At 45.5% G+C, this 12,253-nt stretch overlaps 1 protein-coding gene across 4 annotated transcripts in view; it reads right to left on the reverse strand.

The window, feature by feature from the left end:
- CDK19 (cyclin dependent kinase 19) overlaps positions 1-12,253 on the reverse strand; it is a 502,598-nt gene that overhangs the window by 233,257 nt on the left and 257,088 nt on the right. For 3 of the 4 annotated variants that reach the window (XM_068231298.1, XM_068231299.1, XM_068231297.1), the window contains exon 1: positions 11,917-12,190. The exons of the other annotated variant lie outside the window; for it this stretch is intronic. In XM_068231298.1, coding sequence (XP_068087399.1) covers positions 11,917-12,044 — 128 coding nt within the window. In that variant the 5' untranslated portion in view covers positions 12,045-12,190. Of the gene's footprint in view, positions 1-11,916; positions 12,191-12,253 lie in introns of those variants that run through there. 4 annotated transcript variants of the gene reach the window in all.

The raw sequence follows: 12,253 nt of genomic DNA on the forward strand, positions 1-12,253 counted from the left end.
GTACTCATCAGGCAATGTCTATGGGCAACTGACAGCACTCAGACCAAAGGGGGCTGAATAATTACGCACACCCCACTTTGCAGTTATTTATTTATAAAAAAATGTTTGGAATCATGTATGATTTTCGTTCCACTTCTCACATGTACACCACTTTGTTTTGGTCTTTCACGTGGAATTCCAATAAAATTGATTCATGTTTGTGGCAGTAATGTGACAAAATGTGGAAAACTTCAAGGGGGCTGAATACTTTTGCAAGCCACTGTAAATTTTCAGCACTTTGCAATTGAAAAAGTACCAAAAACTAGGTGAAAAAGTACTTTCAAAACTATTTTAAGTTTTGTCTTGCTTGCTGGGAATTGAAAAGGTATTTTATAGACAAGTTTGAAAATAACAGTAAGTTCTCACTTGGGCGATTAGCGGGTGATTCCCGCTAATCATCAAAGCGCTAGCGCTTTTTAAAGCAGATTATGATCGCTCGGGAATCGCGAGAGTTTTCAATGATTTTACTGCGCTAATTGCGATAAACTCACCCGCACTAAGCGCTAGCATTTTGCGATTGCCAGTGTGAATGGACCCTTAGGAGAAAACTCAGGAGAAAAAGGTTAATTGTATATGGGCCAAGGGGCCATATGCAATTCGAGGAGATAAGAAGCTGAAAACATGCAAGCGTCTTATCTCCTCATATCGCTCAGGATTTACCGGCAAATTCAATTGCCAGTTTCACCTGAGCGATGTCCTTGCGTAAAGGAGCATAACTCAGGCGAATACTAGGTATTCGCTGAGCGATGGTCCTGTGTGGCCAGCGATGTGGAGCGAGGCATTAGAGCTGGGAAGCTGTCCTTCAGCACCACACCACTGCAGCCTCGCTCCCCGGGAGATGCGCGCATCGTCGCAAGGCTCTTACCCGCCGCCCCTCGCCTCCTGCCGCTCAGCGCTGCTGGGAAATTCAGAAAAAACATACCTCCATCTTTCTGGCTCGCCGCATGTCCCACGCCGCTCCTCCGCTCATCTCTGTCTCTAATTGGACCGATGAGAATCAGGATGATTCTCATTGGGCCACCTAGTGGATGAATGGGTAGCCCCAGCGGGAGACTCAAAGATGCTTTGCCGGGCTCCAATACTCACTCACAGAGACAGAGATGAGCGGAGGAGCGGCGTGGGACATGCGGCGAGCCGGAACGATGGAGGTATGTTTTTTTGTTACATTTTAAATAGGTAAGGAGTCAAAACTGACTTCTTTACCTATTTAAATCCCTGGCATCTGGGGTTTCCTTAGTAAAAGAGGCTCCCAGATGCCAAAAACAGCCCGCAGACACCGGCGATAGGTCTTTTCGCCTGCTCAGAGCAGGTGAAAAGTTAGCACCTATGTTTGGCGGGAAGCATCGCTTCCCGGGGGGTGCAAAATGCAATTGCATAGGGGGGAAGGTACTTGCTGGGCGATTATATCGCCCAAACGAGTTATTTTCCGCCCTGGGGGGTGTTAAATGCAATTGCATTAGGCGACCTTGCTGACGCCTAATTTAAGAACTCGCCAGCACTTAGCGCTGGCGAGTTTGGTAATTGCATAGGGCCCAATGTGTCTTAAGTTCGTGGACAAAACTTTAAGCTGTCTTAACCCTCCTGGCGATTTGTCAAAATCCACCAGGGGGCAGCAAATACGTTTTTTTTTTAAAAAATTTTTTTCTTCATGTAGCGAGACGAGGTCTCGCTACATGATAGCCGCTGCTCAGCGGCATCCCCCCAGCCCCTCCGATCGCCGCCGGCGATCGGAGATCAAGAGATCCCGTTCAAAGAACGGGATCTCCTGGAGGGCTTCCCCCGTCGCCATGGCGACGGGGCGGGATGACATCACCGACGTCATGACGTCAAAGGGGACTCCGATCCACCCCACAGCGCTGCCTGGCACTGATTGGCCAGGCAGCGCACGGGGTCTGGGGGGGGGGGGGGGGCGGCTGCGGCAACGCGTATAGCGGCGGATAGCGGCGGCGATCGGGCACTGCACGCAGCTAGCAAAGTGCTAGCTGCGTGCAGCAAAAAAAAAAAAATATGCAAATTGGCCCAGCGGGGCCTGAGTGGTGCCTCCCGGCGGCATAGCCCGTGCTCAGCACGGGCTTACCGCCAGGGAGGTTAAAGGACCTCTGTCGCGAAAACCTTAAAATTTAAAATATATGTAAACATATACAATTAAGAAGTGCGTTTCTTCCAGAGTAAAATGAGCCAAAAATTACTTTTCTCCTATGTTGCAGTCACTTACAGTATGTAGTAGAAATCTGACAGAACCGACAGGTTTTGGATTAGCCCATCTCCTCATGGGGTGTTCACAGGGATTTTTTTTATTTTCAAAATGCACAGTGAATGGCAGTTGCTCTGTCCAACTGCCAAAAAAGGGTAGGGTGAGCAGGGAGGCTGGTCAGCATCTTTGTATAAATCTTTCTCAGGGAGTGTCTTTATAAAGAATTAAGGCCATGCTGAGAATCCCCTATGGAGGGATGGACTAGCCCAAAACCTGTCGGTAATGTCAGATTTCTACTACCTACTGTAAATGCCAACAACATAGGAGAAAAGTAATTTATGGCTCATTTTACTCAGGAAGAAATGTACTTCTTATTTGTATGTGTTTTAAATTGTAAGATATTCGCGACAGTTAAGCTGTTTTTTTTCCACACATAGATTTGCATTTTTGTTATAATAATAATTGTTTGACAGCTGAGGATGTACACATTTTATAACAAAGAATGCAGATTATATGCATTGCAAAATGTGCCTATGAGATAGCAAATGCAGTTTGGGGAGCGATCCTTCCCGAAGTAAAGTCTGATTTTTAATACATAAACAAACAATTATGATTGCCAAATGCAATTGTCAATTTCAATGAAAACGCTACGATTTCAGTTCAGTAAAAATGTTATGAGCAGTAAATTAGCTTGTGTGGTAAAAAATATTTTTTTTTTTGAGTATTCCTGAACTTATATTTTTACAAATGCAGCAATAATTTGGTAAATTATCAAATCTTTAATATCAATTCACAAAAGCATTTCCTCATTCAGTATTTTATTTACTTAATTAGGCATTTTAAAGGGAACCTGTAGATAGAGGTATATGGAGGCTGCCATATTTATTTCCTTTCAATCAATACCAATTGCCTGGATATCCTGCTGATGCTCTACCTCTAAGGCCCCATTTACACTAGAGCATTTTGCCGCGACTTCGCTCTTCTGTGCTATGTTCTGAAGTATTACAGAGTTCGATACAAGAAGTGAACCAAAGCGTGATTTATGCATATTACTTGAGTACACGGTCCTAAAGAAAGAGGAGATAACTAAAGAGAACCTGTCAGTATTAAAGAAGATAAGTGAAAGAGGAAGAGTTGCATTGCGTCTTGTGATGCTAAAAGTGTGCTACAGTGAGGAGTGAACTGACCTCTGACCAAGTCTGTTTACTTGGAGTACAAGTTTTGCAAGAACTCTAAATTAGAGCTCATTCAGCTTAAAAGTCAAAGTGCACAAAAAGAGAGTTATATTGTGGGAGGGTGAACTGAGTGATATAGCTAAGTGCATTGGTCACTTTTATACTTTATTTTGTTTGCTTTTATTTTCCTAACCCTTTTTGATTATTTGATTTATATTTTATTTTGTTTGTTATTTTGGGAGGCCCTATCCAAACAGGTGGTGCTAAGTGTAAAGTAGGTTTAGTGGGATATTACCAAGGGTAAAGAGTTTGAGAGATCTTCTAAACAAAGTGAACATCCTTTTGGGATCACGCAACGAACTGTGAAACTGTACAGTACCATCTTGAAGACTGTCACAAGTTCCCAGTGTTCTCCCCAGGACTAATTAAGTGGGCGGGCTGCCAGGCTGTTTTCAAGCCCCGCCCGGGTGCTATCCAAGGCCCACCCGAATTTTCAAACAGTCCTTCTGCTTTGCTGTCCGTGTGCCGATGTGCGCTACTGTATGCTCTCACAGAACGGATCTCCCTTTGCATAGCTGCCCCGAGTTCCCGCAGCGCTGCCCGCCCGTAGAGTCACTCAGACCTCCAGATCAGCGGCAGCTGGCAAGAATATAAGAGAGTGGAGCAATTTGCGGTCACGCGATGTCACTTCCTGTATTTAAAGTCTATGGCGCGTTACCGCAAATCGCTCCCCTCTCATATCCTTGCCGGCTGCCGCTGATCTGGAGGTCTGAGTGACTCTACGGGTGGGCAGCGCTGCGGGAACTCGGGCAGCTATGCAAAGGGAGATCCGCTCTGTGAGAGCGTACAGTAGCGCACATTGGCACACGGATGGCTGCAGGAACCAAGGAGCACATCCTCCAGTCCTCTAGTACTTCCCCCCGTCGGTAGAGCGGCATGGCCAGTGCTTCCCTGTGCTGCAGCCGATCAAGTCTCCAGGACCAGTGGGCTGGGAAGCGGGTCACCATGTTCCAACAGAGGCCCCACTAGACGGATATTACAACATCCTGGCGTGCACGGAGCTCGGTGACTGGCAGGAAGGAGTGCTGGTGGTCGGGGGACGAGTGATACTACGTGGCTGCCAATGGAGTGAGTAGGGGGGGGTGACATTGGCTAAGGGGAGGGGGAGGTGTTGTAAGAGTGCAAACACACAGGATCAGGGCAGAGCGATGCCCTATACTGTAGGGTGTAATAATCATAGTGGTATAGAATGGTTTTATAATTTTTAAGTCTAATGGTTGTAGTAATGCATGGGCTGCAATGTACTGTGCTGTAATGTAATGCATGGGCTGCAATGTATTGTGCTGTAATGTAATGCATGGGCTGCAATGTATTGTGCTGTAATGTAATGCATGGGCTGCAATGTATTGTGCTGTAAGGTTATGTATGTGCTGTAATGTTATGTATGTGCAGTAATGTATTGTGATGTGCAGTAATGTATTGTGATGTGCAGTAATGTATTGTGATGTGCAGTAATGTATGCTCTGTAATGTAAGGAGATTGCTGGGATGTGATCACTAATAAGCTATGAGGTCAGTGCAGTAATATGTGGAGTGTGGTGGGTGCTGTATAGGGGCATACTGACGTGCAGTGATATGTGGAATGTGTTAGTGGTGCAGTAGTGTATGAAATGTTTGAGAGTGCAATAACCTGTTATCAGGAAATTGGACACAGTATTGTTTGAGTTGTCAGGGGTACATGGGACATGATAGGGGTTGCAGTACTGGATGGGATACAGGGACGCATGGGACGTGATAGGGATTGGAGGTGTACCAATGCATGGTAAGTGATAGGGGGTGCAGGGATGTCCTATGCTGTAAGCATTCCCCACCCCCGTTGCACCCCACCCGGCTACTTTTTCATGCCATCTGGCTGGAAAAAAATTCTGGGAAGAACCCATAGTTCCCCTAAGGTTTTGCTGAGCAATATAGCTTGGACTTGGTTGCAAGGGACTGAGAACTGTTTAGAAACTGAAAGTGCTCAGTAGACCTTCCCCTTTCCCAGCCCACACCCCAACAACGGTACTGTGATGTAAACATGCTGTGAAGTGGTTGAATATTGTACAAGAAGACCTTTGTAGCTCAACTTTCATATGTAATTTGTATGTAACTTAACCTTCTTTATTCCGCAGCTTTTACCGGTGCACCGGCTGTGAAGACTAGAAGATTGTGTATTTTGACCTGTGATGTGCAAGGGAGGTGTATTGTGTAGTTGAAGTGTTACGAGTTGATTGACGCTACCAGTGACCACTGTTAGGTCACAAATAAATCTTTGATCATTTCATCTGAGTCAGTGTCTGGTGGATTCCTCTCAGCCGGAGCCCAGTGCTAATGGATAAATCAGGTGACATAAGTACACATAAGTAACTAAGTAAACTTTTTTATTTGTGAAATTCATAGTAACGCGGCTGGGGACATCTTAGCACACGGCTGAACCGCACGCTTGTTGGACAGACAATTACTTGCAGCATTAGGTAACATTGCGTGTTTGCCAATGCGGTGGCCAAACCGCACATGTGCAGTGCGCTGTGGACCGAAGGACATGCCATGGACAATTTCAGAAAACCCAGGAAGGGGAAGAGGGCATCGAAGGAGCAATAAGCCCAGAGAGGGCTGGAGGAAGCCCCAGGTATTTATTAAAAAAAACAAAACCTTTCTTTCCCATCCGTCTCCAGCTATCTTTAACTCTGGTTCATTAAAGAGTAACTGTCAGGCTGCAAAAGCTAATTTAAACCTCTATTCTCCTGTGTTAAACAGTTTAGAAGGAAGCCAAAAAGGCAATACTGAAGTTAAAAATCTCTTACTTTGATGTGTGCTGAACAGCAAGGCTGTTATTCCCAAGCCCGTAAGGAGGCTGGCAGGACGCATCACAGATACTGCAAAGCATTCTGGGGCTGCTTTTTCTCCCCAGTGCACTACCTTGGGTCCTCCCCTTCCTTTCCCTATCACGCCCTAAGGCTGCTTTCACAGTGAGAAGTTACAGGCTCATGTTACAGCAGCTTGTAACAGCAGCCTAAACTCACAGCACTGAAAAATCACAGGGCACATGTTCCGTTAGTATACTGCATGAGTCCGCTATTGTTTCTAGCCACATGGCTAATTAATAATTACTGCACAGTAGTGTTGTCCATTAGGATCTTTTTTGTGAGTGGAATCATCAGGAAGCAGGGAGGATATGACATCACAATTGGCTTCATAGGAGACAGACAAACATGGAACCTGCCATGAGCTGTCAGGAGCATCATTCTCTGCAAATACTATATAAAAATTCTGTGAAATCCAAACGTGGACAGTGAAATGCATATGTAATGTAAGTACAGCCAATATTTAGCTACGGATATATGTGTTTTTTTTTCTCTGAGACCCTATACCTAACAGCACCTAAACAGAAAAAAAAAAGGAGTTTCAATTACCTGGGGCTTCTACCAGCAGAGCAGTGCTTTTCAGCGCTGCTAGATTTGGGCGCAGCTGGCACCTCCATAGACTACAATAGGAATCACTCCTATTGCAGCGCTCAATGAGTAACGTCGTTGCTTAAAAAAACACAATAATTCGGCCTCCATCAATCGCTGGAAGCCGAATTATTTCATTCCCCCACTATCCATGGCGGCCTGGAGGGGGAATAGTAATTAAAACGGCCCGGACTTGTGCAGCAGCAGGATCAGCCGTATAACAGCTGTATCTTGCACCCAAGTCTACCGGCGCCGATTTCAAATGTACTCTCTACCGGCCCATGCAGCCATCCTGTGCCCTCACAGTCACTCATGGCTCTTCCGGTCCCCTGCTGCCAGGTAGTTTTCTTTTTGCCGACTGGGAGTCGGTCTGCCGCCATGCGTACCTTTTTACGCATTCCCGCTGGTGCAGGAAGCTATCGTGGACATTAACAAATACATTTTACGCGTTACGGGTTGCAATGTGTAAAATTTTACACATTGCACCCGTAACGTGTAAAAATGTCCGCGTTAATGTCCGCGATAGCTTCCTGCACCAGCGGAAATGCGTAAAAAGGTACACATAGCGGCCGGCCGACTCTCAGTCGGCAAAAACGGAACTAGCTGGCAGCGGGGGACCGGAAGAGTCATGAGTGACTGCGAGGGCACAAGATGGCTGCATGGGGCTGGTAGAAGCCCCAGGTAAGTAAAACTCTTTTTTTTTTGGTTTAGGTTTCCTTTAACCATTTCAGCCTTCAGTCGTTTTCACTTTATGCATCCGAGCAATTTTCACCTCCCACTCATTAGCCTATAACTTTATCACTACTTATCACAATGAACTGATCTATATCTTGTTTTTTCCGCCACCAATTAGGCTTTCTTTGGGTGGTACATTTTGCTAAGAGCCACTTTACTGTAAATGCATTTTAACAGCAAGAATAAGAAAAAAACAAAAAATTCATTATTTCTCAGTTTTCAGCCATTATAGTTTTAAAATAATACATGCCTCCGTAATTAAAACTCACGTATTGTGTTTGCCCATATGTCCCGGTTATTACACCGTTAAAATTATGTCCCTATCACAATGTATGGCGACAATATTTTATTTGGAAATAAAGGTGCATTTTTTCCGTTTTGCATCTATCACTATTTACAAGTTTAAAATAAAAAAATATAGAAATATTTCATCTTGACATTGATATTTAAAAAGTTTAGACCCTTACGTAAATATTTACATGTTTTTTTTTATTGTAATGTTTGTTTGTTTTTTATATATTAAACATTTTATTTGGGTATTTTTTGGGAGGGTGGGATGTAAACAGTAGTCTGAGAGTGTAAATGTATGTTGAGTTTTATTTTTTTTACTTTTAGTTGTAGTTTTACTTTTTGGCCACAAGATGGCGGCCGTGAGTTTGTTTACATGACGTCACTCTAAGCGTAACATACGCTTAGAGAGACGCATGGGGGACGCAACAGCCAGAAAAAGCGAAGCTTCTGAGAGAAGCTGTCGCTTTTTCTGCGGGGGAGAGTAATCAGTGATCGGGCACCATAGCCCGATTCACTGATTGCCAGGCTAACGAACCGCGGCCGGGACTCCGCGTGCACGGGCGCGATCCGCCTGGGGAGCGCGCGGACGTGCACATGGCCTCCTGGGCGTAGCTAGTACGTCCAGGAGGCCAAAGTAGTTAAAGAGAATCTGTATTGTTAAAATCGCACAAAAGTAAACATACCAGTGCGTTAGGGGACATCTATTACCCTCTGTCACAATTTCGCCGCTCCTCGCCACATTAAAAGTGGTTAAAAACAGTTTTAAAAAGTTTGTTTATAAACAAACAAAATGGCCACCAAAACAGGAAGTAGGTTGATGTACAGTATGTCCACACATAAAAAATACATTCATACACAAGCAGGCTGTATACACCCTTCCTTTTGAATGTCAAGAGATCATTTGTGTGTTTCTTTCCCCCTGCAGCTATCTTCCACTGAAGTGTCAGGCTGTTTCTTCCTGCACAGTGCAGACAGCTCTGCCTGTATGTAATTCCTCAGTATGTGAAAGCCCAGCCAGCTCAGAGGAGGATTTATCCAGCTTGTAAAAGATAATAGAGCAGAGAGAAGCTGCTCTAATCCTAAATAACACACAGGCAGTGTGCAGAGAAGGGCCTGGAGGGGGGAGATGCATCACAGAACCACAACACTGAAGAACTTGGCAGCCTTCCAGACACAGGCTGACAAGTCTGACAAGAGAGAGATAAGTTGATTTATTACAGAGATGGTGATAGTAGAACGTGCTGCAGTAAGCCAGAACACATTAGAATAGCTTTTGGAACTTGTAGGATGATAAAAAACAGGTTGCAATTTTTGTTAGAGTCTCTTTAAAGAGAGTCTGAAGCCTAAATTACCTCTTTTTATCTTGCACTTTTCTGCTGGGAATACACGATGCGCTTCTAAAGCTCGAATGTTTTTGCCACTCGATTCTGCATTTGATTCTCTTATCTTCCGCTTGTTTTTCTTATTTTTTCTATTCACTTTATCAGAAATCGAGCGGCAAAATGATCGGACATGTCGGAAATTATCTATTGAACCATCTATCTGCTGCAAAAACGTATCGTGTATTCCCAGCATTAAGCTCACAGGTCGTAGATTTTGCTGCCTGGGGAGGCAGAGCTTTGTGCTGTAGCTCTGTCTCTAATGCAGTCAATCTCCACCTCTCCCCGCCCCTCTCATTGAAAGAACACTGAGAGGGGTGGGGAGAGGCAGAGATCGGCGGAGATTGACTGCATTAGAGGCAGAGCTACAGCGCAAAGCTCTGCCTCTACCAGGAAGAGAAATCTGCGATCCTAAGAATATTGCCTTGGGGATTTCAGGGGGATAAATACATTGTTCTGCCGTGGGGATGCAGTGATACAGCTGGGAGCTTAATGCTTAAGACAAGTGCAAGATAAAAAGAGGTAATTTATTTGGCTTCAGTCTCTCTTTAAGGGCCCGTTTCCACTAGTGAGTAAATCGAGCCGAATCCGCAGTTTCCCCGCAGGCAAATCACACGGGAAACGCTGCCGTAGGGAATAACAATGCCGCCGGCCGAATCGCTTGCCATATCGATTTGGCCGACATTGCTATCAGTTTGGTGCGAGTGCATGGCACAGCTTAAGGGACTCGGCTGCGTACTCGCAAAAGAGGAAGTGTCTTGTAGGACAAATGGCGGCTAATGGAAACCCAGCCTTAATTGACCAACCACGTCCCCCGAGCACTTACTTTTTTCTGCTGTTTGCAGAGGTGATAGCTTGGTGCTGAACAGTGGGGATCCAGTAACAAAGAGTGAGGAGGCGACCTGGCAGCAGCGGGGGGAGGGGGTGGAGTTGTTGGGGCAGCGTAATGCCAGCTTGCATTCTGTAGCTTTCCACTGCCAATTGCACACACTCCAGCGTAATTACACGTGGCGCAGCATGGTCCCGAAGGGGATTATAGTGTTGGACAATCCACATAGCCTTATGCCAAGCTGGACTACATCTGGCAACAATGTTCCTAGCAGTGAGGCAAAATGCACTCACGTAATATTTATATTGCGTGGTGCAGTGGTGGATCATGGGGACGGCCGTGATCAAAGTGTCAAACTTAGTCCAACACCATGATTTAAAGCGGACCTGAACTCAGAACTTCTTCTCTGCTCTAAAAGAGACGCAACAGCATAATAACCTTTAAAGAAAAACATTTCTGTTACAGCTGATACACATCTTACAATAAATCTGCAGAGTTTCTACTTCCTGCTTTCATGGAGGCAGACATATTATTAACATCCTGTGCTTTCAAATGACCTTATCTGCTGGGGCAATCAGCTGACACAGGGAGAAATCAAATTAAAACTTGTGATTAGACACAGATGAGGGGGAATTAGACAGGCTAAACTCTCTAAATACATACAGGGTGCATTTCTCTGTTTTCCTTGTGTTCTGTGCAAGAGTTCAGGTCCACTTTAATTAAAGGGGCTGACGCCAAGCCAGGCTAGATCTGGCAACAGCAACCCTAGTGGTAGCAATGTTCTACTGTATTGAATTATGTCCGACATTGGTGCTGAACTGTAAAATACCGATGTCAGACATAGTTCAACAGATTGGAAAGGGTTAAGAAACTTTTCATAACTTTTCCTATTTCAAACTAAATTTGGAGCAATGAGTTTATTTGAATTACTGAGCTAAAAACCCTGTGCTTTCCTATTATGTCTGTAACATCTACACAATTACAATGCTGAACTTCACCATTTTAAAATCCTAAAATCATAATAGAGGGCTTGTCCCTAGACTATGATAGGCATATTAACCTATAACTATGAAAGGGACCAGGCATTGTGAGGTCCTTTGAAGGACAGTTAGTGACATGAATTATTCAGTGTACAGTACTCTATAAAGCACTGCAGAAGATGTCAGCACTATATAAATGCATCATAGTAATAAAAATAACAGCAGCTGCAAAATGGTTGTGATCATCATTTGAAATCAGTGAGTACAGAGCATATTTTCATTGCCTCAAATGCAAAAGAAAGAAAAAAAAAAAAGGTGTTCGGGGTATATTGGCAGAACATCACATTTAGGAGGGACAAACTAGCTCACACATGGGGGTGAGGAGGGGGTGAGGAGGAGGTAAGGAGGAGGTGGGGCCACTAGGCTGGCTAACCCCAACATAAACATTTGTAGCTCCGTCTCCCCCCTCCCCCAACACAAGTTCAGCAGCAGCAGCAGCAGCAGCATCCCGGGCGTGTGCAGAGGAGGCGGGGCTACACACAGCACAAGCTCCCCATCATCAATAACCTGCTGCCAAAGTGACAGGAGCAGGAGCCCGCCGCCCACTACTGCATGCCCTCCTCAGAGTTCCATGCATTGCATCACACACACAATCGGCACTGCTGCTCCCCGTGTACAGGCAGCTTGTGCGAGGAAGCCGTGTCCAGCCAGCGCACAGCGACCCCAGTCTGCTGCTGACAGCTGCGCTATAACCCGGTGACCGGGCGCTCACCCCGCCCCTCTGCCCTCCCCCGTGCCACTCACCCATCTTTCCTCTTAGCTTTGTAAACATGCCCGTAGGTGCCTCGACCCACTTTACAGCCTTCATACTCAAAGAGGTCCTCCACCCGCTCCCGCTCGGCAGACAGCTTGCTCTTGAACTCGTAATCCATCCTCCACGGCCGGCCAGTGTTTAACCCATCAATGCGCGCCTACCCGAGCGGGCTGCCGGGGCTTACATGGGAAAACTGGCAAGCTCTCCCTCCACCATTTCCTTGTTTTTCTTCTCCTCCTGTGCACACAGACGCATGCCATGTAATTGCTCTGCACAGCGACCCCTATCTTCACTTTCTATTTCACTCAGAGAAGCTGCATCCCGGCT

Source organism: Hyperolius riggenbachi, chromosome 4, assembly GCF_040937935.1.
Source record: "Hyperolius riggenbachi isolate aHypRig1 chromosome 4, aHypRig1.pri, whole genome shotgun sequence".
Taxonomy (NCBI): Eukaryota; Metazoa; Chordata; class Amphibia; order Anura; family Hyperoliidae; genus Hyperolius; species Hyperolius riggenbachi.